The 16,413-nt window shown below is 39.2% G+C and overlaps 1 protein-coding gene across 1 annotated transcript in view; it reads right to left on the reverse strand.

Moving 5' to 3' along the window:
- The window catches only part of SGCG (sarcoglycan gamma), a 70,185-nt gene that overhangs the window by 36,356 nt on the left and 17,416 nt on the right, over window positions 1–16,413 (reverse strand). The window contains exons 2-3 of the mRNA XM_011361820.2: window positions 9,947–10,048; window positions 1,333–1,420 (exon numbers count right to left, since the gene is read on the reverse strand). Of these exons, the coding sequence (XP_011360122.1) occupies window positions 1,333–1,420; window positions 9,947–10,048 (190 nt within the window). The remainder of the gene's footprint in view (window positions 1–1,332; window positions 1,421–9,946; window positions 10,049–16,413) is intronic.

Raw genomic sequence — 16,413 nt, forward strand, 5'->3', positions numbered from 1 at the left:
TTAGGCATGAAACACTAAGGTTAAAACTCAAGATTTGAGGCTAACGGTTTGAACCGAAGTAATTCTAACGGTTTTTTTTTCTTTTTTTTTTTTTTTAAGTAAATTCCTCGTTGTCAAAAATGAGAACTGTCTCTACAACTCAAACAGCTGCTGGCATGCTAGTGTAAGGAAATCTGATTAGGGAGAGGGAGGGCTAGTGGAAACACTCAGAGAAACAAGTCCTGGGGTCATTCCTGGTCAGGCTTTCCTAGGAACTAGCTGTGCATTCTTGAGCAAATTAGCTTCAGTTTTTTCTATCCATGAAACTGAGGACGGATTTATATTATCCCTAACTGTATCATAAAAAGGAATCATCAGGTTCCTATGTGGCTATGGTTTCACATGTAACATTATTCTGTTTTATAAAAACAGCCATTAAAAAAAAAAAGACACAGAAAGTTACCAGCTTGTGTTGACAGTATACTTCTCATCTACTTCCGCATAATCAAAAGGGCCATCTAATTTCTTAGGTTTTGCAAATCTGTGAAATATTGATAGTATACAGAATGTATTCACATTCCTTTTACCAGCTGGTTTACTCTTTTGTTATTTCTTTCATCTATATTCCTCCTCTCTAATCCTTTTTCCCAAGGTACAAAATTCCATATGACCTCATTTCCACGTGACCTTATTCTCTGATCTTAGCTGACTGGGTAGATGTACACAGCCGACCCAAGGGTAGCTGGCCAAATGGATTAGTGGGACCAATTAAAATACTTTGTTATGAATTGAGAATTCATGAAATTGAGGACAAAGTTGTTGGTGCCGAGAACTACAGCTCATCATATGAAGAACCAGAGAGGTCCTGGAGGCCCTGCAGAGTTAGAACCGATGCAGCCACAATACCCAAGGGAAAAGGATGGGCAGATATACACCAGAAGGGAGGGGTACCTGACCAGAAGGTTCATAGGAAGGGGAGGGAGAGAGAGAACTTTGGCTCTTAGCCCTGATCGCTGTTTTTTTGAAAGCATCTACTTCCGTTCATTTCCTTTGGTCTCTGAGAGACTCTTTTGTATCCTACAGTAGTCATTGTGTTTCTTGTACTATCTTGGATGGTCCTCTATTTCTTGGATTCAAAATAACTTTAATTAAAATACTTTAGACAGTCCTCTACCCTCTCCTCAAAGTCATGCTAACTATTCTCTGTAGTAGACACAGCAAGATATTTAGAAAATTCAGACTTTGATGGTTCATAAATGATTTTGAATTCTTTAGAAGAAAAAACAAACATCCATTTGGCACAGTATTCATGGACCACACACATGCAAAGCGCTGTGACGCAGCTGGACTCACCCACTTTTAATCTGCCTGTGACCTCTCCTTCAGAGTTTCGTGCGTTTACAGTCACATTCTGAGTAGACTGTAGAAGTAGAGACGAGTCCTAGGAAGGGATTTACAAAGTTAGCCAAAGATATCTTTATATTTGTATATAAATTTAAGATTTGTATAAAATCTCCATAGTCACAGATTCAGTGATACTATACATTTGTTTTCGTAAAATTATTTTAAAGCTTGAATTGCATTATGTTAAAGAGATAAATGTATTAACTTTTATTCATAAAATATAATAATCTTATGGGTTTATAGTGCTGCGTGCACTGGTTACAATGTGCCCGATCAGTTTTCACGGTGAAGATCTAAAACAATCACTTTTAATATTCTTTTTTCTTTTCCAAAGAATCAAAATTTCATTTTCATTATTTATGTTCTGGACATGATATATTTTAGGAAGATAAATCATAGAATGGTTCATTCTTCTATTTAAATACCATGTTACTTATTGTTAAAATGCAAAGATTTTTCACAATTTCAAAAGAGCTTTTCAAATTTGTTGAATGCCTAGTTTTTGAGCTTTTGTTGGAAGAGAAAGTGGCTTTATGAGCACGTTAGTCTTTTCTTCAGTATCAGTTCTAAGTGGGTGGTTTCGTTTTACAGAACATTGCTTGCTTTTATATAAATAGTTTTCTTCAAAAGGAATGCAGTAATTTGGCTGTTGGGTTGAAGTGGGTTTACGGTTCACTCAGAGGGAACAAAATACCTTCCAGAGTTGTGGGAAATAATGTAATTTTTCAGAAGGAAAGACGTTTCAGGAGTACTTTGGAACTCTCACAGGTCAGATAATTTGTCCAGCTGGCAGATGGAAGCAGATGGAAGCTTGTGGAAGCAGATGGATTTATCAGTCCCTCACATTTTATCCAATGATGCGACCTTAATACTTGTTTTTGCATTGTTATAAAATAACTAGCATGATAATGAAGTTAACAATTTACCCACAATTTTAGCATCCATCCTCTCATTTCATCCCCCACATTTTGAAGTAGGTACCATGGTAGATGAGAACACTGAGTTCAAAGAGATTAAATTACAGCTCACCCAAAGTCACTATCAAGTGACAGTGTCAAGATAAAACCTAGTCTTTAGATGCCAACTTCCATGCTCTTTTCTTCCATTCCCGCGGAATGGGCAGACAGGGCCCAGGTTGGAGCTGTGAATTCTACTCCCATGCCTAGACGAAATAAGCTATTCTGGGAACCACTCTAGGTGTCTGATCCAATGAGGACTCTCAAACCCTTTTCTTTTTCTGCCTTCCACTGTCGGGGCTGGAAAGGCTAACTGCTTTCTCAGCCTGTCTTGCAGCTAGGGGGACCCAAGTGATACAATTCTGGTCAATGAGATGGAAGCCGAAATCTGCTGGGGGCGGGAAGAGGGTTTCCAGGCAGGCTTTTGCTTTCCTGATGAAAAGGAGACGTATTGGCACTGCAGGCTTCCCCGGCCACATGCCTTGGATGATGTTGCCTAGCAGACACCTAGCAACCATGGGGAAGACAGAAAGACGGCAAAGCTGCTGGCCCCAACGTTGGTGAGAGTTGAACTGATGCTGTAACCGCCCCCTTCTAGCTTCTAGTTATATGAGAATAAAAGTTCTGATGAGTTTATGCCACTCCTGGCTAGATTTTCTGTTACTCATAGTATAAAGCAGAAATGGCTCTGTGGCAATATTAACAAAATGATATAAATATTCCCTCTATCAACTTAATGAAAGCTCTTATATTAATTGTACTTGCTCTTTGAAATAATCAACAGGTACATTTTTAAAAAACTGTAATGTTTATTGTAAAGTAGAGGGCATTTCCATTTTCTATGTGAGGAAAGCTGAGAGCTAAAGCTTGTGAATGAGTTTCTCATTTTTCAAAATTAGCTAGTGATATCCTTTAGACAAATTTGAAGCCATTTGTAAATGACAGCCAGGTGGAAAGAAACATTTAATAATTTGTCCATTAATCTGAACTGAATTCTGACTGTATTCTTTGGATAAAAACAATGTATCATGCAACACTATATTTAGTCTTAGGATGTAGATAAAAGAGGCACAGGACATGATCTCTTTTCTCCAGAGTGTGTGACCTAGATAAGGAGCAATGAGGGAGATGCATAAAAAGACGGCCAGAGGGGAGGGAGGTGGGGGCTGGGAGAATGGGGTGAAAGGTTAAAGAAGTACAAATTAGTAGCTGACGGATGGTCACTGGGATGGGGAGCACCACAGAGGAAATGCAGTTAGCTTTCATATAATGGCTAGATGGAGAGTCATGAGAGAAAGAACAATTAGGGGGATCGTTTTATAAACTATACAAATGTCTAACCAACGTACTGTATACTCGAAACTAATAATAATAATAAAAAAGACCATTAACAATGTAAGGATGTGTTGGTAGAGCTCAAATATAGATCACAACTGCCTTAAGAGTTCTCAATAGTCTCCTCTGGCCACTTTGTATGTGGACATGATTAATTATTTCAAATGTGAACCTAATATGGGAATGGCAGAAGCTTAGTTAGTCACTGAAGCAGCATGTGTTTGTCAAGAAGTCTGCCAAATCATCTGTGGAAAAATTATATTTATGGCATAAAGTTATTCATAATATTCTCTTATCATTCTTTGAATGTCTGTAGGATCCTCAGGGGTCTCCCCTCTACCATTTCTGACATTGGTCCTTCGTGTCCTCTCTTTTTAATGGTTAGTCTAGTTAGAAGTTGATCGATTTTTATTGATCTTCAAAAAGAACCAGCTTTTGGTTTCATTGATTTTTCTCTATTGTTTTTATGTTTTCTATTTTTTTTTTGATTCCTGCTTTTAATTCTTTCATTTCTTCTCTTACCTTTGGCTTAGTTTGTTCTTTTTCTAGTTCCTCTATGAGTATGCAGAAGTCATTGATTTTCTTTTTTTCTAATATAGGCATTTAGTGCTATAAGTTTTCCTCTAAGCACAGTTTTAACTATATCTCCCCAAATTTGATATACTGTTTCTCTCTTTTTCATCAGTTCAAAACACTCTCTAATGTCTCTTTTGATTTCTTCTCTGACCCATGGATTATGTATCGATATATTATTTAATTTCCAAATATTTGAAATATTTTCAGATATTTTTGTTACTGTTGTCTGATTAAATTTTTTGTAGTCAAATAACATATGTTGTATGATTTGAATACTTTTAAGCTTATCGAGGTTTGTTTTATAGTCCAAAATATAATCTTGATAAATATTCCCTGTGCATTGAAAAATAACTGGTATTCTGCTGTTGGCGGGAAGTGTGCTATATAAATGTTAATTATATCAAGTAGGTTGATAGTGTTCTTCAAGTCTCCTACCTATATCCTTATTGATTTTCTGTTATTGAGAGAAAGATGTTGAAATCTTTTTGTTCTTTCAGTTATTGAGATAAAAATGTTGAAATCTCTGACTATAACTGTGGATAATTCTTTTTTTTTTTTTTTTTTTTTTGCAGCTGTATCAGTTTTTGCTTCATGTATCTGGAAGCTCTAATATTAGGTATATAAATGTTTAGTGATATAAATGATGAATTTACTCCTGCGTCTTTTGAAACAGCCCTCTGTATCTCTGAGATCTTTATCTCTTTGCTCTGAAATCTACTGTTATTAATAAAATGGGTTTGAACTGCATGAGTCCACTTATATGTGGATTTTTTCCAATAAATGCTGTAAATGTATTTTCTTTTCCTTATGGTTTTCTTAATAATATTTTCTTTTCTTTAACTCACTTTATTGTAAGAATATAGCTTATAATACATATAACATACACAATATGTGTTAATCAACTGTTTAAATTATTAGTAAGGCTTCTGGCCAACAGCTGGCTATTAGTAGTTGACTTCTGGGGGAATTAAAATTTATATGTGGATTTTCGACCATGGTGGGGAGGGTTGTCAGCATCCCTTACCCTATGTTGTTCAAGGATCAACTGTATAGCCACTACAGCTTTCTTTTCATTAGTGTTAATATGGTATATCTTTTTTCTTTTTCTTTTTTTTAGCCTTTTATTTTTAATCTATTTGTGTCTCTATAGTTAAAGTGGGTTTTTCGTAAGTGGCATATAGTCAGTCTTCCTTTTTCATTCAATATGACAATCTCTGGTTTTCAATTGGAGTGTTTAGACCATTTATATTTGATGTGCTTATTGATATGACTTGATTTAAATCTACCAACTTGTTATTTGTTTTCTATTTATTCTATCTGCTCTTTGTGTCCTTTGTCGGGTTCCTTTCGGACTGAGTATAATTTACGGTTTCATTTTATCTCCATCGTTGACATATTAGCTACACTTTGTATGTGTGTTTATGTTAGGATTTATAAATCTTTAACTTATCATGGTCTGTCTTCAAGTAATTCATGTAAAAGCCAATTCATGTATAACATAAGAACATTATAACAGTACTTCCATTTTTTTCTCTCATGGTCTTTATTTTATTGTTGTCATAAATTTACTTCCATCTTTGCTGTAAACTCCAAAGTACATTGTTATTATTTCTCCTTTAATAGTCAAGATCTTCTAAAATGTTTAAAATAGTAGGCTAATTTTTTGTTTACCCACATATCTACCATTTTTGGTATTTTTTCTTCCTTCGTGAAGATCCACATTTCCATCTGGTATCATATCTCCTTTGCATGAATCATTTCCCTTAATATTTCTTGTAGTGCCAGTCTGCTAAAGTAATTTTTTCAGCTTTAGTAAGTGTGAAAAGAGAGACTATTTGCCCTTGTTTTTGAAAGATATTTTTGCTAGGGACAGAATTCTAGGTTGGCTGGGTTTTGTTTCATTACTTTAAAATTGGTGCTCTACTATTTGAGTTGTTCCTGACTAGAAGTCTGCAGCCATCCATTCTTATGTTTTTTGTTTTTGTTTTTTTGTATATAAGATGTCCTATTCCTCTGGCTGCTTTTAAGATTTTCTCTTTATCTCCAGTTTTAAGCACTTTCATTGATATGCTTTGATGTAGTTTTCTTCTTGTTTCTTTTGTTTTAGGTTCATTAAGCATGTTTGATATGTGGATTTAAAGTTCCATCAAACTTGGAAAAATATCTCGCATTATTTTTTTCAAATATTGTCCTCTCATCTCTCTCTGTCAATTTTTTCCAGTCTTTTTCCTCTGTGTTTCATTTTGATTAGTATCTATTGCTACACCTGAAAGTTCACTAATCTTTTCTTCTATAGTGTCTAGTCTGTTGTTAATCTGTTAATCCCACCAATTGACTTTTAAAAAAAGAATTCCAGGTGTTATATCCTTCAACTCTAGGTTAATGTGAGTTTTTTCTGTCTTTCCATCTTTCATGTCTCTCCTTGACATGTTCACGCTTTCCTTGACCTTGTGCCCAGATAGAACAGTTTTTTTGAACTTTGTACTGGGACACACTAAGTCAGTTGGAAAAATTATGATACCTTCAAGGATTCTTGTTAAGCTTTGTTATGTGGAACCAGACCAGCAATGATACTAGTGCTGATCTTGTGTCACTCCTGAGCCAATACCTTTCTTAACATTCTACCTGATGCCCATGACTTACGAAATTCTGTTCAGACAGTAAACTGGGGTAATTCTAGGACTCACCTCTTTTGTTTCATTTTTTTCAGAGATAACTATCCTGACTGCCATTGTCTGACATCTGAAAATTGTTCTAGTCCATTTGGGCTACTATACCAAATGCCAGAGACCGGATGGCTTATAAACAACAAACATTTATTTATCACAGTTTTAGAGGATGAGAAGTCCAAGATTATGGTGCTGGCCAATTCAATGTCTAGTGAGACTTGCTTTCTAGTTCATAGAGTGTGCCTTTCAGCTGTAATCTCACATGATGGAAGGGGCAAAAGAGCTCTCTCGGGCCTCTTTTACAAGGGCACTAATCCCATTCATAGGGGCTTCACCCTCATGACCTAAATACCTCCCCAAAGCCTCACCTCCTAATACCATCACCTTGACGGATTACGATTTCAACATATGAACATTCAGACCATAGCAAGAACCATGTTTTCAAGTTTTTAGTTGTGTAATGAGAGAGTGTTAATGTCTTTCCTCTATTACCTATTTTGATTTTTATAATTTCTTGTTCTTTTCGTTAAAGTTGCTCAAAATAGCTCTATGTCCTTGAGATTCTCAAGTGTGCTTTTCCAGTCATTTTCAGATTGACTATTTTTACTTGGAAGTTAGTTTCCTTTCTCGTAGAGTTTATTTTGTAACCTTGTTTTAGATGAAGTTTTCCTTACATGGTTTGAAGTCTCAGTCTTAAGCTCCTGTGTATTTTAATTTCTGTACTTGTCCAGCCTGTCTAAAAGCTTTTTACCATTGCTTCCATTCAGACCCCACGGTCTCTCAGTCTTACAAGGGTGGCTCAGGGCCTCTGTCCTCAGTGATATTAGTGTCCTGGTCTGGCATCTTTGTGGGTTCCTCCCCACAGATATACAGCTTTATTCAAGCTTGGGCAATTTCTGCCTTTCATTGCTGTCTCATGCAATAGGCCTGCTGGGGTCCCAATCATGTTGACATCAATTTGGTGTCTGTTGCTCTGTAGACTCTGATTGTAAGCTGTTCCTGTCTCTTTTCAGGTTTGTGAATCTCAAAGAAAATCATTTCAAGTAAAGGTTTAAAATTGTGTTTCTGTTCTATTTCATGTTGGATTGTGTCTCTGTGTTTTACTATGTAGTCTTTCTGCTCTATCAGATATAACTGCTCTGCGTTTATGTTAACGGGCAGGGTGGATGGGTTTAAGTCATGAACTCCAAGCACAGCCCCAACAGAGCCTCATGTATTAATTCTGAAGGGTTACTGAGTCATCATATGCTAGCAGCCAGAACACCATGCTGAATTACACTTAAAATGAAAAAATTCTCCCAGCCCAGCAATATGGATAAATAAAATATGTGTCACATTTTGCAAATTCATAAGATAATTTCTGTAATTTTATGGAAAATTACTTCCTAGACGCATCTTTGAAAAGAAAACATAACTAATACATCAGTGCACACAAAAATTACAAGGCATAATTTTGTTCAGTTAATCCTATTATTGGAAAGCCATACTAGTTACAAAATACTTCACAGCTCTGTTATCACGTAATATTATTCCAAATGTTTGTGTAATTTTATGTACTGATTGACATTTCACATTAATGTATCATTGTGAGACTTTAATATGTAATTATCTAAAATAATTTAAATAATTTTGCTCCCTTTTCAAAAAAGGATACTGTAGATGAAAAAGTCTGATAGGATATAACTAAAAGTATTATTAATTCCAGAATATTATATTTGCTATGATTTAATCACCCGATTTCAGTCGCCAGGCTATTCTCTCAGTCTTATCTCTTAAAAAAATATGGTAGGAGATTAGCCAACAGAACTCTGGGGCCAAAAAAGGCTAAGCTCTAATATTTGAATTCTTTCTTCGCACCTGACTTCCCTTTTTACAAAAGCTTGCATTATTTCCCATGTTTCCATACAACAGGGCTGGTTAATAGGGGGAAGTGCCATCATGACTGATGTACGTGTATTATCTGAATAAGCTCATAGAATCAGGCTGATACGGACAACAGCCCGTGATATTCCAGGTCATTTACCTGTTCCTACTGCTGACACCGTAGTGCCTGATAACTACTGCGAGCTCTGTACTCTCTAGGACCTCTCTATTGCAATCAGTACTCATAAGTTTTATACCATATCATTTTGTAGTTGGTAGTAGAGGTTGGTGATTGTTCTGATGTTTAGTTTAGGAGTGTACTTTATCTCTCTTACAGTGGTTGGCCTTTTGTTTCTTTTGTAATTGCCCTAGATTAGCTAGCATAGCCTCTGTATGTAGGAGATGCTGATAGATCCTTTTGTACCTAGAAAAGGGAGGAAAATGAAGAGTGTACTCTTCCTACAATTGATGAGTTACAGCTGGATGAAGTTGTAACACTTTATTCAGATAATACCACCTAATCAGTAACTAGCAAAATATCTCTACTACAAAATCCATAGCATCATATAAGGAAAAACAGAACATATTACAAAAATTGTTTGACTATATTTTGTATTTGGCTCTACTCGTTATAAATTTCATGGAGGTAAATGAAGATAATACTGAGGCAGATTTACTTCTGAAGTCACACAATTGTTTAATGGTGTTGATTAATCTATTTATGGAGAATCCTATAGAACCATAATCTGTAATTAGTATAATTACTACAGAACATACCACTATGACACTAATTTTTTCCTAAGCTTTGCAGATAATTTTAAATGCCTTGAAAGAAGTGTATTTAAATTACAAGCATAAATGGGAAGAATTTTAGATTGTTTTTGATAAAGGTTTTAATTACCAAGCCTTTATTATGGTCTAAATTACTGAGGTCACCAAATTCAGATCTGAAGCACATAAAAACAGTCTTTTTAGAACATAATATCAGAAATGAGTTCTACAACCTTGGAGCTAAGCTTTTTATAACGAGTGTGTCATGAATGTGTGTACGTGTCTACTTTCTAAGAACTCTCCTTTGAAATATGCCGAATTTCTGCGCTTAACCATTATTTCTTTTTCATAAAGTACAAATGATTTAAATGTTTCATCAAATCGTCTTCTTACCACTCTGGAGTGTACTTCTTTGGCATACAACGGGAATAAAAACTCAGATTCCCCTTCCAGGCGAAGCCCATCATTTGTAACACGCAAGTGACCCATTCCTGTCTGTTAAAAAGACGAGACAATAGAGATTTTGTTATTGCTTTCTTTTGTTATTCCATTTCTTTTAGAGTCAGCTTAAATTACATATGCATTTTCATTGACTTCCTATCAGCGCTTTTCTGTATTTCTCTCAAATGCATTATTTAAAACTTTAGTTGTTTTTATTCAATATATAATATTTTATTAAGTCTTACGTAAATACAAAGGCCTGTTTAGAAAATACATATAAGATTTAAAGAATCTTTTTACCAGAAACACCCAAGAGCCCATCGCCATGTAAGAAAAAGAATCTTACCGTTATTATTTCAAAATTTTTAAAATTAAGATGCAATAGAATGGACCCTTTTGAGGTGTACAGTTCTATGAGTTTTAACACACGCGACCACCAACACAATCAGGAGACAGAACCGTTTCATCACTACTGCCCCTCAAAATGCCCTAACTACCTTTTTAAGGCTTCAGACATATATCAGGCGAGTTCATGAAATAGCAAATATCTATTGGGCCTTTCTTATGTGAAAAGTGGTGTGGAAATCTAGTCAAGGTGCCTGCTCTCAACGAGCTTCCAGTCGTGAATAGTTGCCAGAAAGGGTAGAAGACTTAATTCTGAAAATCACCAACCGCTATCATGCTATTCGCTCTCGTGGGCAGTTCAAAACTTCTCAACACTGGACCTCTCTCTCCTTGAAACACCACTCTCGTTTGGTTCTCATGAACTGTGCTAGTCTAGCTTTGCTCTGACTGCAGAAAACACTCTCTTGGCCTTGTTGCACATCCATCCTCCTCCACCCGGCCCCTGACTGCTGGCTCCCTCCGCTGTCCTAGACCTTTCCAGGCATTCCCGCAGATCACACCCTTGGCTTCCATGACCATCTCAGTGTGGAAGACACACCTACTTGTATTTGCAGCTTAGATTCTGTCTTTTGAGCTCTCACGTGTGCTCTCTGTGTGTGTGTGTGTGTGTGTGTGTGTGTGTGTGTGTGTGTGTGTGTGAGAGACTATCTGTCCTTCCCTTTTGAATGTCTTGAATCTTGATCTTCCTTCTCTCCCCCTAGGATAGAGGCAGATAAAAAGGACGGAGAGCTGAATGGTGGAGAGAATGAAACAAAGACATTTTATACAAGGACAGGACAAAGACGTGTTACTCAGAACGGATGCCTAGACTTCTCTGAGTTGACAAGTCGCACTAACAAGAACCAAATTCAGTGTGTGATGACATACTCCGCCCAGCTCCCCATCTGTGAACCAGCACTCTGGGTCTCTCCCCGTGGGTTTGGGCACTGCGGTTTTGGCCCTGTGGTTGGTGGAAGCCCCTCCCTCATGCTGCTGGGCTTGGGCCGACCCTCACCGTGGGCAGAGGGGCCTCCCGGAGTCTCTCTTACATGTGTGAGTCAGTGTGTGGTTTGGTTTGAAGAAGGGGCTCAAAGTCTAAAAAGCTGACAACGACCGTTTTAGTTTCTCACAGGATCCGACCATGCATTTGTAAAGTATAGTTTATGAAAATAAGTAAACCTCAGAAAAATTATTCATCACGTGTGGGTAGGTAGTGTAAGCCCTGACACCTGTTGTTGTTTCTTTCTTTTTCGTAATGCATGTGCCTGACTTTGATTGACAGCCTTCCACCTCAGAGACAGCTCTCAGACTGACTAGATCAAAAGCCAGGCTGCCTTCCCCACTGAGGCTCTGGTTTTGGAGATGGGGCTGATTTCAATAATTGACCATTTGGGCCGCTTGTTTGTTTTCTCTCTCTGCACTTTAAATTCTCTGCTCTTAGGTTTTAAAATCACTAATCAAGGGTGGACCTCAGTGAAACCCTGGGCTCCCAGCCTTCACCCCAGTAAAAGCAGAACCCCAGGCCCTTGCACTCTCTATCTGCGACCTTGCTGTGCGGCCCCAGGTGGGCTGTGGAATTTCCAGGTCTTGTTAAATAACAAACTTGTAGCTTTTCAAAGTTTCTCAGTGGTTATTGCTGAAGGGCGTCTTTCAATTGTAATAAGAACTCCCAAGGGCTTTTCCAGACACAACATTGGTTATGGACAGGCTGAGACCAGTAGAACACGGAATAAGCTAATTTTTAGCAAGCAATTCCATCAGGAATTTTATATCCTAGACGTAACCAAAGTGAACTTTCAAGATTAAAAACGCTAACCTGAAAATCTGCGGCTAAATTTTTGGGTTCAAGTGAACAAATGCCGAGAGTTCTCTGAGCTATATTTTGCTACATCAGGAAAAAAAAAAAAAAGATGACAAAAACTAAGGCTAATTCTAGCCCCTCAAGTAGCTAATTCACATAATCAGATTGCGAAAGCTAATGGCTCCTTCTCATGCATCATTTCCTCCTCTGGCTGTTACTTTCCTTATCTGAAAAATGAAGGAACTGACACGAGATGACTTAAGTCTTCTTTCACCTGTAATATTCTTTGATTTTTAATAAGATGAATCACAAACCTCTGGACAAAACAAATCACTATACAATACTTGAAAACAAAAGGATATGCTTATCTATTTGTTTAGGTTTTTTTTTTAAAGTCAGGTATGTCGAGGTATAATTTACAAATAATAACACTTTTACCCTTTTTAGTGAACAGTTCTATGCATTTTTGCAAACTTAACATAGTCGTGCAACCACGACACAATCAAGATAGAGAACAGTTCTTAGAGACCCTAAACGTGGTTCTCTGTATCGCCCCCAGCCCCCAGCCCACACTCTCATTCCTTGGCAAGCACTGCTTTCTGTTTCCATAATTCTAACCTTTTCCAGAATGTCGCATAAATGGAATCACACCGTACGGAGCCTTTTCAGCCTGGCTCCTTTTATTAGAGTAATGCATTTGACATTCATCCACGCTGTTGTGTGCATTAGTAGTTTGTTTCTTTTTATCTATGAGTAGTATTCCACTAGACGAATGTACCACCGTCAGCTGAAGGACATTTGGGTTGTTTTGATGAATAAAGAAAAAAGCCACTATCTACTTCTCTGTACAGGTTTCTGTAGGAACATAACTTTCTTTTCTGTTGGGCGAATACTCAGGAATGGCATTCCTGGGTTGTACAGTTGACTGTATAAGAAACAAGAAACTGAACATTTGCTTCTGTATCGACATGGAAAACCACAAAGTCACACCGATTCCAATTTCAATCCAACACCACGGGGTTTAACTGGTTTTCTCTCTCATATTTGTATCTCCCTCTTTCGACAATGAGGAACTTGACGCCCACTACCCACCCGTTCATTTACTTGTCCGACCAACCCCCTTCACGTTTCCACTCTCCCGCCTCCCTCTCCGATAGGGATGCCTCCTCTTTCCACCGGGCTCCACACCCTTTCCTCGTGGGGCTCCAGTGCTGAGGGGTTCCACTCGCTCTTCCAGGCCCTGACACCCAGTGCTGGGTCACACCTCTTCATAGACACCCTCTTCACCCAGCTGGGGCTCCGACACCTTGCTCTGGGCCACCGCAGATCCCTACTCTTCTGACACAGGATTTTTACATAGTTTGATACGATCTCCTTACAAAATAATTATAATTGTAAGTGAGAAAATAGTGATTTTACAGTGAAGAAGCCTGGCTCAAAGTGATGGGCCAAGTATAAGATTCGTGGTGTTGATGAAAATCCTGAATTCAGAATCCAGAGGGGGTGACAGAAGGCTTCCGGGAGCTGGAGAAGGACGGAAGCAGGGAACAGGCTAGTGCATGAGCAGCCTCAGCGTTAGGGTGCGGGAGATGGGTGGGGAGGTGTGGGCTTCTTACGGAGACCAACATAAATAGGGATGAAAGGAAAATGGGCATCACCTGCAGCGGACCGAGGCAGACAGTGGAGGTGAACCTGTGAAGGTGAGGGAGGCCGACCGGAGGATGAGCGTTTGATGCTGCCCGCTGGCCTTCATCTATGAGGGAAGGGTCTGGCGCAGTGTGGCCACAGGCCCTGGGCACCAGGTCCATTCCTGACCCCAAAGAGAATGGACAGACTTGCTCTAGACGTGTGGGGCCCACCCCTGACTCTTGCTGATTGCATTGTGGCTCTCCCACTTGTCCTCCAGCATATCATACTAATGGTCATTTTTTGTTGTTGTTTTTGAGTACTTTGAGCTCCTTCATGCTGCCACGTGTCTGCTCATGTTGTTGACTAAGAATAACTGTGTCGCTTTAACTTCCATGGCTGCTTCTTATTAATCCTTCTGGGCTCGTTTCGGTCACCCTTGTGCTATCTTGCTACTCTGTGTGTATCTCTATATGAGCACATGGGTACTTATACATGGGCCTCTGTGTCTCTAGCACAAAACATTGGTCACTCCTCCCTGGGAACCATGGACCGTAGTTCCCTACCCTTGAATCTGGGCTAACAGAATGTAGCAGAAATAACAACAAAGAGCCCCTGAGGCTCCTACTCAGGCCTCTTGGAATATTCTGGAAGCCCTGAACACACTCACCATGGAGGAAGCCCAGGTCCCTTGAGGTCACGTGTCGGTTCCAGCAGAGTCCAGCCTTCCAGCCGGCCCTGCACTGGCACCAGATACATAAGTGAAGTCATCTTGGACCCTCGAAATGTGCTCCGGTACCAGTTAATTATGTCTGAGTGACCTTAGTGGACATCATGGAGAACAGAAGAATTGCCCAGCTGAGTCTTCTCCCCTTTCCTGAGCTACACAATAAAAAGTTACAGTAAAATGCCTTTTGTTTTAAGCCATTAATTTTTGGATTAATACGTTTTGCAGCCACAAATGCCTGGAGCACCTCCTGAAGGCAGGGATTAGCCTTATCTATTCTCGCCTCTTGGTTTAAGGTCTGATGCACAGTAAGTGTTTATAACATGGTTACTGACCTGTTAAATCAGGAAAAAAAAAAAAAAAAGGAGAAGTTTCTAGAAAAAAGTCAGAAGTTCAGCCAATAAAATTTAATATCATCAAGATCGTATATTACACCATATTGTCAGCTTAACACTCACATGGCATCTCGACTCTGGCTTCTCTTCTTTGGGTGCTTCGCTCAGTTTCGGTTTGAATGTGATTGCACTATCTTTCATTTAATTTGCCAGTTCCTGACTCTGTTCTGCTCCTAATCACTCCAACCCCCACCCCCAGCCCCGAGTGGGCTCGACACTTCTGAGAAATAGCAAGGGGCCGGGAGAGCCTTGCCAGCAGCGTGCCTGGATGCGTCCCCAAGGCAGTTTACAAAGATCAGTGGGATGATGAGCGCCACCGTCCAAAGTCCCTTCCACGGCATGGCCGTAGGGGGAACGAGCCGGAACATTTCATGCCTCAAATGCGTCCTCCTTACAACCTTAACTTTGAACTGCAGCACAAGCCCTGCCAAACCTCTCTTTCATCTTCCCAAAGCCGGAGTGGACAAGGTCATGTGTTGCTTTGACCCTTAATCATCATTTTCTTAATTGCAAGGTGAGCATTCAACAGCTAGAACAACAGAAGTAGAACGCGGACTAATCAACTTTGCCTGAAACGTTAAATTCATTTTGTCAGTAAACTACTATTTTTGGCTTTCTTCACTCTGGAGGTCAAAAGATTGCAAAATATTTGATTGTTCTGCAAGCTTCTCTTTCATTTATTATGGTTTAATTAACCTACATACCCTTTTGAATTTACCAAATTAATTTTGTTTCAAGTAACTAAATTTGACAACTTTTCCTTCTTGTACCTAATAAATTCCTCCCTCCCCTCCCCCACAGGCTCTCCCCTCTTCCTTCTTCTGTCTGAATCGCCCCACTTAACAACTTCTAAGGGCCAGCTGGTTGAAACAGGGGACAACTAGGTGTTTTTTTTTCCTTCCTGTGTAGGAAAAAAAAAACAGTTTTTCTCTATGTGAGTCTCCTAGGGAAAAAAAAAACCAGTTTTTCCCTATGTGAGTCTCCTTTACTGCTCACACAAACGCTTCGCTTCTGATACTTCAGTAAGAAATGCGCGAAGGCTTCTCCCCACACCAGCGAGCAAATCTCAGATACAGCAGGGCATCCGAGAAGTCAGCTGGATTTTGATGCTATCTCCCTGGAGATATCAGATTGCACAGGTTAAAGGCAAAGCCCCACAAAGCTGACCCCTCCATCCACCCTACCACACACACACACTTCAGATGCCGTCACAAGCCTAGGTTGTCACCTGTGCTTCTGACCAGCCGGGTACAGATCGGAGGTTCCAACGACCCTCTCTTTGGGTTCGATTAATTTGCTAGAGCAACTCACAGAACTCGGGGAAACACCTTCTTGGGTTTACCAGTTTATTAAAGGACGTGACAGAGGCACTCTGCCCCCGGGGAGTGGGGTGCATTGCCCTCCCGGGCGTGGATGACTCTGCCAGCCTGGAACCTCCCCAGACCCCTCCTTTGGGATTTAATGGAGGCTTCCTCACATAGGTCAA

The sequence above is a fragment of the Pteropus vampyrus genome, unplaced genomic scaffold (assembly GCF_000151845.1).
Source record: "Pteropus vampyrus isolate Shadow unplaced genomic scaffold, Pvam_2.0 Scaffold71, whole genome shotgun sequence".
Classification (NCBI taxonomy): domain Eukaryota; kingdom Metazoa; phylum Chordata; class Mammalia; order Chiroptera; family Pteropodidae; genus Pteropus; species Pteropus vampyrus.